The 16,754-nt window shown below is 37.7% G+C and overlaps 1 protein-coding gene across 1 annotated transcript in view; it reads left to right on the top strand.

Annotated features, from left to right (window-relative positions):
- The window catches only part of kcnh5b (potassium voltage-gated channel, subfamily H (eag-related), member 5b), a 380,353-nt gene that overhangs the window by 312,270 nt on the left and 51,329 nt on the right, over nt 1-16,754 (top strand). The window contains exon 10 of the mRNA XM_028821982.2: nt 7,215-7,411. Coding sequence (XP_028677815.1) covers nt 7,215-7,411 — 197 coding nt within the window. The remainder of the gene's footprint in view (nt 1-7,214; nt 7,412-16,754) is intronic.

The following is a 16,754-nucleotide window of genomic DNA, read 5'->3' as shown; positions in this document are numbered from 1 at the left end:
AATTCCATCGTGTTTATACTTTGCTCTTGTTCATGGTTGTTGATATTCTTGTTTGTGGACTCGAGATTTGTTCACTTTTGAACTGCTTTATTTAGGCACCCTACTTCTAATTTTTTCTACTTTATATATATATATATATATATATATATATATATATATATATATATATATATATATATATATATATATTTGCAGTTGCTTTGAATTGTGATGCAGACAAATTAAAGCATTTTTTTAAAATTAGGAAATATTTTATCCTGCGTGGACGAGTGGTAGCTCTTAGGCTAGGGATCTGCACTGGCAATCAGAAGGTTGCCGGTTCGAATCCCGTAAATGCCAAAAAAGACTCTGCTCTGTTAGGCCCTTGAGCAAGGCCCTTCACCTGCAATTGCCGAGTGCTTTGAGTAGTGAGAAAAGCGTTATATAAATGCAAAGAATTATTATTATTATTATTAATTTTAGAGGCTTGGAGTATCAGTGATTATTTCTGTAAAATTATTTTTGTCCTACTACCTGTCTGGAATTATGTACATATTATCATTTTTATATTTTTGTTTTATTGCAACACTATTTTCTTAATCTCTGGGTTCCACCATTTTATGGTCTAGTTGCCCGATGAATTGCTCAGTTTCTGAGGATTTGCTTCACTAGCCTGACACTTTCTAAGCCGCCCTGAGTGTATCCATGATTAGAGTTAATAATTCATGCACAGGTTAGATGTGCTTACTGATTATTGAATGTATGCAATTCTCCTTTTGACTACGACTTAGGTTTAGCATTTTGGTTTAGGCAATAGTTCTTGTTCTCTTGATTTTTGACTTCATTTAAGGTTTATGCTTCATCTCCTGTTCCATCCTTTAATCCTGAAAGTCAGTAGCCTTTATGTAGTGGTGACATGTTACATGTTGATTAGCACATGCAAGTAAGAATTTCACTGCACTCTGTAGCCGTGACAATAATGACCCAATAAACCTGTAAATTACTCTTGTACTGTATAATGTGATGATGCCGTATGTTGTACTGTCACATTTTACTATTGTTATAAGTATGCCTGTAACACCAAGACAGATTCCTAGTGACAATGTTGTCTAACAATAAAGTTAAATTCAATTGATGAAACATTTTTTAACAAAGAGCCACAAATTTAGCTTTGATTTAATGAGCACGCTATACAAAAATAATGGCGGAATGAACTGTCAAAAATGAAAGGATGCTGTTTAAAGTCATATAAATATCTATACTCTGACAGCCATGATATTGCTATGTCTCCTTGTTTAATAATAGAAAAAAAAGAAGAATGATGTGTAATTTGTCTACAACACTGACATCGAGTTAATAACTCTCATGGATGCCCACAGGGTCTAACTGTCTGAGTAACACTCCAGTCCACCTCCCTACAATGCACATTTTTACACCTGCACATTTTACCAATGTAGTGTCTGTCGTGAATTAAGTAATACTGTGATTAAAATGTTATGCACCCTGACAATGGAATCAGGCCTTGGTCATTTTGTGTATCCCATGAATTCACCATCAACTTTGTTTATGGTCTGTTAATGTCTTGTGCCCCCAGGTACCCCCATTCCCCCTATCAGTGCACCTCATAAGTGGGACAGCTTTACAGTCCCTATGAAGATGATTCACCACTTAGAAGTTTTAACATTTCTTTATTATACATTGAACCACAGTGGTTTTAATTCGCTTTTTTGACACTGATCAGCAGAAGAAAGCTCTTTAATGCCAAAGAGGCCTAAATTAATTGCAAACATAAAATGATTGATTACAGAAGTATTCACTCCTTAAAGTCAGTATTTAGCAGATGACAGCCTTGCGTATGCAATCCACTGTTTTTTGGTGAGACTGGCACTAGTACCTATTAGTTCTGCTTACAAATACGAAGACCGAATGAAAAGAAATTCTTGCTTTCATTTGTTTAACCAAATTGACTTTTTTGCTCTTATTCTGTAGACAGAAAAGCACAGCAGCCTTTTGTTAATCCATAAATTTGAATGCTTAATATCATTATTCAAAATATGAATATTTCAATAATTCAAATTTAATGAAGAATGGAAAATGTTAGACATAGCTGCAAAGAATGATGAATATAAAAGAGGAGCTGCTGCTTCCACATGTTTGTTACTAAGTTAACATTAAGACTTTTAACAAGGAATTCCAAGAAAACTCGTTTTTCTCATTTGGATTATTTTCAGATTTGTCATGATAAAGAAAAACTTGGAAATAAAAGCTGCTTGTTTGATGAGGATAGGAATCAATTTAGAACCAGAAATTAAAAATAACGTGGCGGCAGTTGACCCCAGGACCAAGTTTGAGGGCTCTTTGAGTCGTCAGTAAGGATCAGGTTGGAAATCAGAAGTGCAAGGGCTCAAAGAGCACCACTCTTTTACGTCGTGACCCGGAGCAGACCACATGGCCCACCTGTGGTCCATAAAAACGTGTTCCCCATCACCGGCAACTCTTAACCATAATACAATGCAAGATTTTAAGGCATAAACACATTTTATATAAGCACTTCATGCTGGACTTCACATCCAGAATATGAGGTGCATTTACCCAAAAAAATTAATCTTATTGACTAATTAATGAGCAACTTTACATGCACATGGCCGCCCACACAAAAGCAAAAAAAGCAATCGATTGACAATACTTTCATTATATGCCAAATATATTTTTGCACTAAAGTGGGCTAAAATTAAGTTGTGGAAAGTAACATGAAGTAAATGTGACATCATAATGTAAAGAACACTTAAGATAATACATATAAATAAGCACAAAAACAGACACCTATTGTTTCCAAGTTGAATGCAAAGGAAATGAAAGACACCCACCGTAAAACAAAGCCACACTTTCCTAAAGAGGAGATTGTTCTTCTTTTGGATGACAGCAGAGAGCTGTTGTTTACTAAGGTGCACTGCAGCCTTTCCAACAGCAACAAAACACAAAAGTGGGACGAGACCTTAAAAGAGAATAAGTATTGAGCACACAGACATCACCTGGGCAGACTGGTAGCAATTTGTAAATTGTTTGTGTATATATTTAATTTAGATAGTCTGTCATTATCCCACAATCTTTAAATTAAGATGAGCAAGTATTTAAAATATTTCCACACTCCCTCAAATAATGTGAACTTTGCTTATTTCTAAAAAAAACATGGAATGACTCATAAATGTTGAAATTCAAACAAAGTGTCTTACTTAGAAACCGATGAACAAAACAAAATGTCCATGTAAAAAATGAAAGCGATAAGCTTCCACACCAACCGAGTATGTACCCCTTGCCCTAAGATCAGAAATTTTGACATTTCTAACTTCCGTCTCTCCTTCCTTTTCTTCTTTGGGCAACAAATAGCACCCAAAATGATCTCAGCACAGCATGTCTGAGGTCAAATCAGAGGCTATCTGACAATTATAATTGGACAGAGGATATGCATTTCTCATATACTGCAGCTGTGCTTATATACCTATACCTTGTGGGTCCATCAGGCTGCTGGTTCATCGCTGCTTGCTTTGGCTGTATACTGTACTTTGTTGTATTGTTCTTAGTCTGCCATTGGAGAGCTCAACAGATATGTATGGATATCTGCTATCACCCAGTAGCTGCACACCTCGCCACTTCTTGCCCTATGACACACACTGACGAGTTGGCTCAGACAAAGGCATTAGATAGATAGATAGATAGATAGATAGATAGATAGATAGATAGATAGATAGATAGATAGATAGATAGATAGATAGATAGATAGATAGATAGATAGATAGATAGATAGATAGATAGATACTTTATTAATCCCAAGGGGAAATTCACATATTCCAGCAGCAGCAAGCTGATAAAGAAAATATTAAATTAAAGAGTGATAACAATGCAGGTATACAGACAGACAATAACTTTGAATAATGTTAACGTTTACCCCCCCGGGTGGAATTGAAGAGTCGCATGGTGTGGGGGAGGAACGATCTCCTCAGTCTGTCAGTGGAGCTGGAAAGTGACAGCAGTCTGTTGCTGAAGCTGCTCCTCTATCTGGAGATGACACTGTTCAGTGGATGCAGTGGATTCTCCATTATTGACAGGAGCCTGCTCAGTGCCCATCGCTCTGCCACAGATGTCAAACTGTCTAGCTCCATGCCTACAATAGAGCCTGCCTTCCTCACCAGTTTGTCCAGGTGTGAGGTGTTCCTCTTCTTTATGCTGCTTCCCCAGCACACCACCGCGTAGAAGAGGGTGCTCACCACAATCGTCTGATAGAACATCTGCAGCATCTTATTGCAGATGTTGAAGGACACCAGCCTTCTAAGGAAGTATAACCGGCTCTGTCCTTTCTTACACAGAGCATCAGTATTGGCAGTCCAGTCCAATTTATCATCCAGCTGCACTCCCAGGTATTTATAGGTCTGCACCCTCTGCACACAGTCACCTCTGATGATCACGGGTCCATGAGGAGTCTGGGCCTCCTAAAATCCACCACCAGCTCCTTGGTTTTGCTGGTGTTCAGGTGTAGGTGGTTTGAGTCGCACCATTTAACAAAGTTCTTGATTAGGTTCCTGTACTCCTCCTCCTGCCCACTCCTGATGCAGCCCACGATTGCAGTGTCATCAGCAAACTTTTGCACGTGGTAGGACTCCGGGTTGTGTTGGAAGTCCAATGTATATAGGCTGAACAGGACTGGAGAAAGTACAGTCCCCTGTGTCGCTCCGGTGCTGCTGACCACAATGTCAGATCTGCAGTTCCCAAGACGCACGAACTGAGGTCTGTCATTAAGATAGTCCACGATCCATTATGGGTACTCCCTGGCCACTTTAGCACAAATATTTATAAAAAGTCCTTACTGAATGCAAAGTCACTTATTCATTAAATACACAGACCCTTTACAGCAAATTTAACTAGGCTGGAGGCTGGATGTATGAAGAGTTATAAGTTTTGATTAATTGAATTAATTTAAATAATGTCTAAGTATAGGGTTTGTGAGGCAATGATTGGACAGAATTCAGCAGATATTCTTCTGGGTGGGTTTTGTTTATTTCAGCTGTACTATCTTGTCTCAGAAGTGCCAAAGCCCAATTTCTTTTGTTTCTTTTTGATTCTCTCCATAACCAATTGTAACACAGAGAATGTCTCCCCTGAAAGTAAAGCTGGCTGTGACTTTAGAACAATGAATATTTTACAGGACATAGTTATATAATCAACTTATAAATGTGTAATTATAAAAGTTTAAATTATTTGAATGAACTATTTTACTTATAAAAAATAATCCTACAAATGCATAAAAAATGTATTCTTAAATGTACTGTAAATCTTAGCATTCCAAATGTTATGAGAACAGTCTATTTTCTGAAGCTGCTCATTCAGGTCAGGATTAAAGAGAAGTTGGAACCAATCACAGGAAACATCGGGCACCTGGGCGGGGCACCAACCCATCGCAAGGTAAACACACACACACACACGCACACACACACACACACACACACTGGGGGCCAATTTAGCAATGTCAATTCACCTAACTTGCATGTTATAGATTTTGGGAGGAACCTGTAACACCCAGAGGAAACCCACATGGACACTTGGAGAACATAAAAATTCAACCCAGTGAACTCTGGTCTCCTAGCTTAGAGGCAGCAGTGATACCATTGTGCCATCCTGCTGGACTCAAGAGCTGTCATGATCTGAATTTAATGTATTCTTTGTTTGTTGCCACGTTCAGTTTAAAGTGTACTTAGAGATTCACAAGTAAGTTGGGAAACTTAACGATTGATCTCAAGATATAATTTACAATGTTCCTAACTTTTCAGTGCTTTGAGTAATGCACCCTTGATCATTACATATTCCTTGGCCTTATCAGTCTGGGGCACACCTCTTAAGTCCAGCTTTCAGGTAGCAAATGAATGACTATAATTACATGATATGTTTAACGAGTTTTCAACATAAGTCTATTTCTTTTAATCCTACAAATCAGTGGTTACAGTTATGATTATGGATTTAAGCCTCCATTATTTTTGAAATCCTCCAAACCAGTGACTATAATATTTATGTCATCTGCCTATGACTAACATCTAACTTCTTGACCAGCAGTTAGCAACCTGATAGTAAGTGCGATCTAGCGGTTAAGCAGTGGACTGTAATCTCCTACCACTGACTTGCTGTGCGACCCGGAGCGAATCACTTTACTTCACTGTGTTTTAGCTTTAAACAATTGCACTAGAGATCTGTATTTGTAAAGCACCATGGGATGGTGTGCCCTGTTAAAAGGCACTTAAAGATTGTTGTGTTTTTTTCATCACAAACGTTGAAATGTATGGCTAAAGTGCACTTTGTGATCTGTCCATAAATCATAACACAATTTTATGGATAGAAGTCTGTGAACCAATGTTTATAACCATTATTTAAGGTTTTTCAAACGAAAATTAAATGCAGTCCACTGTGTTAACTTCATGGATTTGCAATGCATATACATGTTGTGCATTTAATTTTGGGAAGGTTTTATCTTGTCAAAACTGAAAAAATTTCAATTATGGAATGATTGGTCTTGAATCAAAACGCAATGCACTGGAAGTAGTTGCTAAATGCAATACTTTTGATTTGTTTTTAGTTATCATACACAATCTGTGGACATGACTTAAAATGCAATATGCTTTTGTATTTCATTTTGAACTGACACTAATTTACATGGCATAGTGATCATTTGGTTGATGTGTTTTTACTTGTGACATAACAAAAGCCATGCCAAAATGAAAAGCATCACCTTCATATGCATAGCATTGCACTGTTAATTTTGCCACAGGTTAATCTTCCATACACTACTGCTGTCACTTACTGCATACATGAAGTAAAACTGCCTAATCTGACAGGCAGCATGCCCTGGCCTAAAAGTGCACTCTGTCCTCCTCCTGCTGGGGCATAGAAACTAATGTGTTCGACTGCAAAGCACATCCTTGCAGGTTCAGGACTCATCTATGTGGCACTTTGCAGGTAACTTCTCCTGCCTTTCCACCACTTTTACAATTATGGAAACAAATGTTGTATAGCTGAATTTGTAAATAAAGCTAAACACATTTCAGCTTCTGCCAGTTCATCTCCTCCCTCTTGCCTCCTCTGTGTATTTGCGCTGTCCGTTTGGTTGGTTAACCTGCTGGAAACAGTGTCCTTCTGCTATTGAGGAAATCAGTCTTCCATGTAACATTGCTTTTCTGGTTTATTGCTTACAGGAAAAGGAGATGTATTTGGCGATGTTTTCTGGAAGGAAACAACTTTGGCTCATGCCTGTGCCAACGTGAGAGCACTGACTTATTGTGATCTGCACGTCATCAAACGGGAGGCGCTGCTGAAAGTCTTGGAGTTCTATACAGCCTTTGCCAACTCTTTCTCCCGTAACCTTATCCTCACCTGCAACCTGAGAAAGCGGGTATGTTGACCAAATATTTTGCATGAATTTGAATGGAAAGTGTAGGAGATCATGCAGTGTGCTGTGTGTGTGTTGGGTTTTTCACAGATCATGTCAGACCTCATTGCACTGATATGTTCCATCCTTAATGATGATAGTCTCTTTCTATTTTCAGTACATTTATGTGCATAGAAGCTTGATGCAAGTCCTGGAGAAGGGCTTATTTTTCTTTTCTTTTAACACATTGACTGATGTATAGTCTATGACGTACTTTTTATGTGTTTATGTGTGGTTTGTTTTTCATCTATCATTTCAATATACTGTTGTGGAATTGTCATTTACTTGAAACTTGTTTGCTTTTTGTTATATTTTGTATATTAATTATGAAATTGCTTTACTATATATTTAAGAAATATTACTGCATTGGATACAGTATATAAAGATGATGAACTTTAAAGTACAAAATTGTTAGTGTAATCTCTGCATCTGTCTCTCGCTGCACCCCTGTCTGTGTTGTTATTGTCAAAAGTGTGTGTGTATATATATATATATATATATATATATATATATATATATATATATATATATATAATCACACCATGGATGTGTACTTGTAAACCACCTTGACATTATGGTCTTTATAGAAGAGGCATTATATGACAGATATTTGCTTATCTACAAAAGGACCAAAGCAAAAGTCATCATTTGAAAGCATGGAAAAATGGTAAAAAGCAACAGAGGCTTAACAAAACATGAGAATTCAGAATAGGTAGTGGGAAAGGGACATCACTAAAGCCAATGCCACATTACACAACTTCTAGTCATTGGGTGTCAGACTGCTATTGCTAATCCCATTACCAGAATATATTACTATAAACTAATGGAAAATTGCTAGGCATGTCAAATTACCAGACTGCATGCCGATTTTCCAGCACATTCAAGCTCACCCTTTATTGTGACATCTAATAGTATGCTGCCTGCCAGAGTGGGTTTTGTATCACCAGTTAACTGATATGGTTAATGCCTGCCTTCCTTACTCCTTGTTGATGTATTCTATGCATTGTACTTCTAGCTGAGCATTCACTGGTAGTCATATAGCCAACCACTACAATGAAACACAAAGTCAAACCTGTTTAATCTTGTCAGGGTAAGTCATGGACTAGTTGGAGTGACTAATTGGGTATGTCAGACTAGATGACAGCACTTGTCGGGAGCATAGAGCTGCCTAATGTGTCTGTCTTTGAAACAAAGAAAAGTTCATCCATCAAATTGTTGTGAAAAAGTTTGCTGTCTGCATGGAAAAAATTTAACAAGACATGAATCAATGGTCTACCCTTCATCCCACATTAGCACACTGTCAAGATGAACATCCTTCCTAAGCTACTTTTTCTATTACAAAGCATTCCTATATACAGTACATTAGCAAATCTTTTTTTAAGAAATTAGATTCAATCATAACCTCATTGATTTGGAATTTGAAATATCCGTGCATCCAAAGAGCGAGTGTATAATGAACTAAAGCTGAAGGTGGCATGGCACTACCTAATTTTCAGTTTTATTACTGGGCGGCAAATGTATTGGCCATAAAGACCTGGGGCCTCATGTATAAAGGTGCGTATGCACAAAAATGTTGCGTACTCCCGTTTCCATGCTCAAATCGCGATGTATAAAACCTAAACTTGGCGTAAAGTCACGCACTTTTCACGCCAGCAAAATGCTTGGCGTACGCAAGTTCTCTGCTCAGTTTTGCAAACTGGCGGCACCCAGCGTCAAAGCAGCACTTTTGTTCAAGTGTGGTTTCCCTTTCTTTTTTAGATGCACATCCCTGGCGCAGCTTTATCAAATACACTGAAATTAACCGCATATTGTTTATTAGTTTAAGGTATCTGATTGTAATTAACCTGTAACAATGTAATGGTCCACAGAATAGCCAAACTATTCCAAATACCATAGCTGCTTTAGCGTTGTTCCTCTCAATGCACCACTCAGACTATTTATCCCACTGTATCTGAGTGTGGAATCACAGCTCTCCAGCAGCAGATCAGAAAGAGAATTATCGGTATACAGCATCAAGCACACGCTGCCTCAGCCATGCGCACAGTCTATTGAACTGCTCTCAAATGGCAAATGCTTCAGAGCCTTTCCCGTGCTGACATCGCAGTTCAGAAACAATTTCATCCCAAGAACTATAAACGCACTCAATCAGTCCATCAAGTGCTCCTTGTAGAACTGTTTGTACTTATTAGTACAATTACCTCACTGTAAACTTACAATACAGTTACAAAATTGCATCATTAAAATATAATTTTTAAGATGAAATGCAGCAAAATATGCTTATTACATTATACCGATAAAATGTTAACATCATTTAAATAATCTATATTGTTAGTAATTAAACATGTGAAAACATGATGTCGCAGCGCTAGCTAGTTCAGGGATTGTTCCTGCCTTGCGCTGTATTCTTGCTGGGGCTGGCACGACACTGTAAGGACAGATGGATAGAATAATTAAACATGTACTATGAAGATATTTCAATGTTCCTTAAAAGTTTTGAAGAATCAGCGTTCTAAGCTTACAGATGGCTTAACATCTATTACAGAGCTGATTGTGTGGCGATTGGTTACTTGGAGAAAGAAAAGGAAGGACAGGAATTGGGGGTTAGTACATTTGAAAGAGACAGTACTGCTGCAATAAATTATTTCATCGAAGGTCGCGCACAGCGCAGCAAGCATCTTGCGGGAGGCATGAACAATCTCTGGACAGGGCACCGGCTCGTCACTATGACTGCGCCACCGTGTTCCCATGTTTAATAACATTTTTTAACTATTATCATCATGAAAATGATATCAAGTATACATCTCAGTATTTTAATTATTCAGAGAGCTGTAATATCACGAATGTAATGGACTCTGTGTCCTGTCGGAGGAAGAGAAAGGCCGCTTAAGAAGCACGTAGTGATTCACACACATAGAGCACATAGAAGAACACATACAAAACAAAGCATTTAACATGCTACTTTAGTTATGATGGTATTTGAGAAACTAGTAAATTAAACCATTTAAAGATGAAGTTTATGATGTTCTACTTTAATGACAAAATAAACTATGTGATTAAATTAGAAATTTTTAGATTAAAGTTGACATTTCAAGCTTTTTTCCCCACTGTGTTCCTATTTTTTGTCTTTTCTCTGTACCCTAATAAGCTTCCATATGACACACAGACGGTGGGCTACGACTCGCCTTTTCACGGCAACTTTGATATCTGAAAACTTCTTTTTTGTTTTGGGCACTGTGCGACTTTGTGAACTTGAGCTTTCAAGTTTCTCCGACACTCTGTCACTCGATCAACTTCCTTTTGTTGTTTATACCACTGTTTAAACCAACAAATAGTAAGTTTTTCCTTGCCTCCACTTGGTTTACGCTGAAATTCTTCTATTTGCCCCTGTGCTTCGGCCATTGTCTTTTCACAGAATGCTGAGCTCATGGGCTATTTATATTGATTTGCATATCCAAAGAGGCCTAATTCTGGGTGGAGTTTGGGGAGTGGCAGCAGGTGCATGCATGTGCGTTACTTTTCATGCTGACCAGTATTTATGGAGCTGAAGAAAGTGGAAGTTGGTGAACGCACAGATTTATGCATCTGCATTTGCTTCTGCATACGAACATTTCACATTTTATGCGTGAGGCCCCAGGAGATGAATCGTTAGTAAAGTTCATTCCTATGGTCAAAACTAGAGGAGTCTTTTAATCCTGACAACTAATCAAAAAACGAACCGAACCCAAAGTCAAAAGGGAACTGCTAAGGACCTTTCCCTGTGAATCAAACCTTATTCACACATACTAAGTCTGTTTGTTGTGTCCACAACGTTGGATGTCAAATAGCACCGATTCTGAAAGCATTGTGTCAGTGACCCCCAGCAACTGTGAATAGTGTTACAGCAACAAAACCACAAAGTGTCAGCAACCTCTGTGAAAAAAATGATGTAGTGGTAAAATAAAAACATTACTATAAAAATTATTGACACAAATCCAAAGGCAACATTCTGCAAAAACTAGCTTACAGGGAGAATCCTTGTGTAAAAAAAGCTTAGAATGTACCAAAAAATGTATTTTTTAGAAAGAAAAGAAATTTTATTATGTCAGTAATAATTTAAAACTAGAACTAAATAACCAAACAAAACTATTAACATATAAAAATAACAAAAAAGCAATAAAAAACAACCAATAACAAAATAAATTGATAAAAAAGCAGATATCAGGAAAGAAGCTCTGGTTAAACCGTGACACATGTGGAGCTTCTTGAGTCTACTAAAACTGGCATACGTTTCTTATAAAACAACTGAAATCACTGCAGATGTTATAAATTATGAATCCTCCTACCACATATTGGAGGCTGGAAGTGGGCCAGAGATGGAGTTAAGTCTTACTGGAAAGGAGGAAGGAAACACTATGGATGGCAACTGAGGGACAGCAAAAGAAGTGGCAGTGTGTTCAGTCTGGATGATGACTTGCTGACCTCGTACACTGAGTAAGCAGGTTTCCAGGGTTGTGTTTCTGTCTCGTTTACTCCTGAGGTCTGCTTAGTGTACTTGTTTCCCCCATGTACTAATCCATTTTAGCCAATGTCAGACACTCAGAATTGTGACACTTACAGATCTCTAAGCTCTAAATTTAATATTCCAGCTGCATACTTTTTATTTTGCATGCAAATTAGAAGCTTTGTTAAAAGCTACCTATATAACATCCTACACTTTTCATCTATATCTGTCCCTGAGGTGATACTAGCTGGTATGGATGAAGAACCAGACGGAATCCCCAGAGTATGTAAAGAAATTCAAGGAATTTATCCTTTATTGATCTTAGGGAATGATAGGAAGGGGAAATTAAAATTACAATTTTTTAAAAAGAATGGATTCAACCATTCATAGAAGAAATTCTAGTTCAATGTATGTCAAACACATCATAATTCCACCAAAAATGTTTCATCTATCATATGTACCCAGATCCAGTCACTAGGCCTGTTTTAAGAATGCCCTACTTCTGAACCCTTCTGGGCAAAAACGTTTGTACATCTCATACATAGCTTTGGATTTCAAATCACTCATGACACCTTATCAGCAGTATATAAAGTAATGCCAGATGGTTTAAAACGGTACTCTGAAAATCCATTGTAATATCCTATTGCACAGACTCATTTTGCTCAACTGGAGGAATTTTAATCCATCATCTAGAAGTTATTGGGGAAACAATGTTCCATATTATTCTAAATTGAAAAAAAAATATCTGAGGATATGATCAAAACATTATGCAACTTTGGCAAGGCCCCATTCATGTAATTCTAAAGTAAACATACCCAGTCCATTGCTTTTTTTTACATTCTGTCTTACTGTATAAAAACACTTTTTTTTAAGTGATACTTGCTATTCGCATTTCTTTTTCTGTTGGGTGGGAGCTGTTTTTGGATTGGTTTCAAAGCACTTTATTTTACTTGCTTTGTTATTCTCATTTGTTTGGTCGAGTTGTCTTCTGTTACAATCTTTGGTTTCCACATAAAAGGGACAATATGCAAATTATCAAGTATTCAAACTTTCAGACCAGAAGTGCAATCATTCAAAACACTACTAAAAACCCAGAGTGGTTGCTCATTACATTGAAATGTGAGCCAGGCGCTGTAGCAAAGCTATCCCAAATGCTTTTCACTTGGAGCAGTAGTCCAAGCCCTTTATCTACCAGATTTGCCTACACAACATTGTATCTGTCAGATCTGTATGTTCAGGGAAAGCTAAGTCTTCCGAGTGGGATGCACAAATAAAACCTGAGCACTTGTTACTCCTTGTGGTCCAAGTGATGATTATTGTATAAGAACTTCATTAGCCTATAACCATGTATGTCTTCTTTCTGCTACTGCATTTATGGCATAGAGCTGCACCCATTCACTTAGTGAAGCCAGCTAGATACTACGAATTACAATATCATTGCTCAGTCTTCAGTAGGACCTTTTCTTTAGCTTACTTTCAGAGCATTGTAATTGGGATCTGTGAAGAAACAAGACTGACTGGAAGTGGCAGTCACTTGGGAACTTGCAGAAGGTGCTTACTGTTTTGTGTTTGCAGGCAGGTCTCTTGTTACGGCAGATATAAAATCCCAACATGTTCCTTTTCAACTGAATTTCTATTAATTTTCACCAAGCAACTTCTAATTTAGGAAGGGAGAAATTGTACTGCATACTATAGACTTGTCACCATTTTTAATCACATTAGTTTTTCATGTGCGCAAGTCATAAAATGCAACTTGCAGAATGAACAGACGCACAGTAAATACAGTCACAGCTAAGCAACTCAATCAGCAGCTGGCCATTTAGTTGAGTGGTAGAAACAACTGCTTTTAACATCCAAAATCCTAAATATGTGTGCCAGCCATGCCACCTTAGGTAATAGATCACTGTTAGTGATCACTCTGCAAAGATGGCATGTCTCTGGTTGCACTCACCAGCTTATGGTAGCTTTTTGTGCCATCATTATGTCTTTTCCAACTCTGTGGAGTACTGTATCATTTTGAAAACTGTAGGATGTTTCAACTCCCTACTCACAAGAATCCTGAAATGTGTTACCAAACTGCGGTACATCTGGTGTTTAACCATCTGAGGTGGGCACATACTTTATCAGTCCTCTTTTCAGATTGCTACATTGGCTTCCTGTAGCAGCACTTACTGTAATAGGTTCAAATCCTTGATGCTTACCTACAGAGTAGTCAGTAGGTCAGCATCTATATATCTGGAGACACTTGTGTTATATGCTCCTTCACGCCCTCTCATGTTTGCTGATGAACAGCATCTGGTGATGCCACTCAATATCAGTCCAGACTCTCTTTATCTGTAGCTCTAGCTAGGAATGAGCTGCCCATCTCCTATTTCACTGCTGACTCTTTCAAAGTGTTTAAGACGTGTCTGAAGACTCTCTTGTTTAGTGAACTTCTGTCTACTTGATAATGGTTTGACAGGTTCTTGTAACCAAGGAAGTGTAACCAGCTTGCATCTTGCATTTTGCTTTTGTTTTGAGCTTTTCGTTTGTGATGATCAGCTTTGTAATCTGTTCTGTAGCACTTGTTCTAAAACAATCCCCCAGACTGATGTTTAATCAATTATATTAACCACTTTTGTAAGTCACTTTGTAGAAAAGCATCTGCTATAAATATTTCAGGAAAAGGTCAACATAATTTACATACCAGAGGTGCATTTAGTTTAAATTATTGGTGTTTTGCGATTTCAAATATAGTATAATAGTTTCACTGTCATTATTTAATATGTTTGAGATGCTTTTATGTAAAATAAGTAGTAAAGAATTATGTATTTTTATCAATATTTCCATTCATGTACATTTTTAGTGCAAGTCACGCCAGGAACAGAACTTTTTATAGCTTGACGGCCCCTACTTATGCCAAAAAGAGGAGTGAGTTCATTAGGAAATAACAGTGCCTGAATTGAGTATACATAATTGCCAGTACTCTGTAGTCATGATTGATTTATTCAATTGAAAAGCAGCTTCTGGGATACTATAACGTTTGACTTGCGAGCAGGGTTTTGTCCCCCATAAGACTGAAAAACCTAGGAGGAGGGAGATGTTTGGAAAAGTATGATGTGTAATGGTATGCTGGAAAACGCTGCTGGTTTGATCCAAATACTGCTGGGTATGCAACATCTAAAAGTTGAGAAGTGCTGGTACTCTAAAACCAGTGCATACAAACCCACTTCAAACCCTGGGAAAAAACCTTAGCCACACCAAAACATTTAACTACCTAATTAAATGCATTAATTTAATAAAGAGTTTAGCAAACCAAACACAAAACGCAACACAAGTAAGGAATTGTAAATTACAAGCATAAAAAAAATAATTTACAACTCAAGAAACAACACCAAAATTCTACAAGTCAGTAATAAATTATTTAATAAAAAAGGTACTAAATCCAAAATAATTACACAAATACAAAAGAAAAACAAAAAGGAATTAACAAAACAAAACCCTTAATCCAACATTTCAAAATCCTAAGCAAAGGCAATGGATAGGAAACTAAAACTCAAAACAAAATGGTTCAGGAGCACTAAAAACATAAAAATCAGAGCACAAAGAGGAATAGAAACTTAACTAGAAACAAATTAACGCCACTACAGTTAAGCAGTGGCAGCAGGTGCCTAATACAAGTAAGTCTAATTGCAGCATTTGAGACCAGTTTCCAAATCTGGGGTATGTTCCACAACTATACAATTAATTACAGAGCATAGTTGACAAAATATTGATAAAAATGAGCAAAACTAACAGAGGTAACTAAAATAATATTGTTGGAAATTCGAAGATGTTTAACAGAAATACAGTAATTCCTCACTTATCGCGGGAGATAGGTTCCAAGGCCGACCGCGATAACTGAATTTCCGCGAAGTAGGGACACTATATTTATTTAATTATTTAACATGTATTTGGACGTTTTTAAACCCTCCCTGTATTGTTTACAACCCACCATTTACTCTATTAAAAACAGGGACAACTGTTAAGCAATATGAAATCGGTAGATAAGTTTACACTTACTGTATAGCGAAGTACACGTAGCAGCTTGTAGGCGGTCATGACATCGTCGACCTTGTTGCAAAGATTCCTAAATCAGATTCCATCCAGACTACTGCCTTATCACGTCCACTTGCAACTCGTTTTGCACCCTGGTTAAAGGACACTGCGGCTGTAGACCTTATATGCTTTTCCTCCTTTTTAATTAAAAAGAATCGATGTCCTGCAGCGGTGTAGCTGTTCCCTTCCTTCAACATATCCAAAACTTTTACCTTTTCTGCAATCATTTGCATCTTCTGTTGGTGCTTGGACACGGCCCCTGAAGCATTAGCACGTTAATGATGAATGAGTGAGATGAGACTTCCTGGTTAATGCAACACTCCGTCGCTGAGCCAATCAGCAGCACACAGGAACTTAACTGCGTGCTCTGATTGGGTAGCTTCTCAGCCATCCGCCAATAGCATCTCTTGTATGAAATCAACTGGGCAAACCAACTGAGGAAGCAAGTAAAAAGACCCATTGTCCGCAGAAACCCGTGAAGCAGCGAAAAATCCGCGTTATGAATTTAGATATGCTTACATATAAAATCCGCGAAGTCGTGAATCCGCGAAAAGTGAACCGCGAAGTAGCGAGGGATTACTGTAAAGCCTAAACTGAGCAACAAGGCAAAAATGAAAAAAAAATTGCAACAAAATACCAAAAAAGCAAAACACCACAGGAAGAGACAGACAAGGAATCCATGTCACCCAAGGAAGCACTGGTCTCATTCTTTATCTCTCACTTAGAATGTGCTCTCCATACCTGTAACTG

This window comes from Erpetoichthys calabaricus, chromosome 16 (genome assembly GCF_900747795.2).
Source record: "Erpetoichthys calabaricus chromosome 16, fErpCal1.3, whole genome shotgun sequence".
Lineage (NCBI taxonomy): Eukaryota > Metazoa > Chordata > Cladistia > Polypteriformes > Polypteridae > Erpetoichthys > Erpetoichthys calabaricus.
Note: the sequence above shows the minus strand (reverse complement) of the source record. Positions and strands in the feature narration are given on the sequence as shown.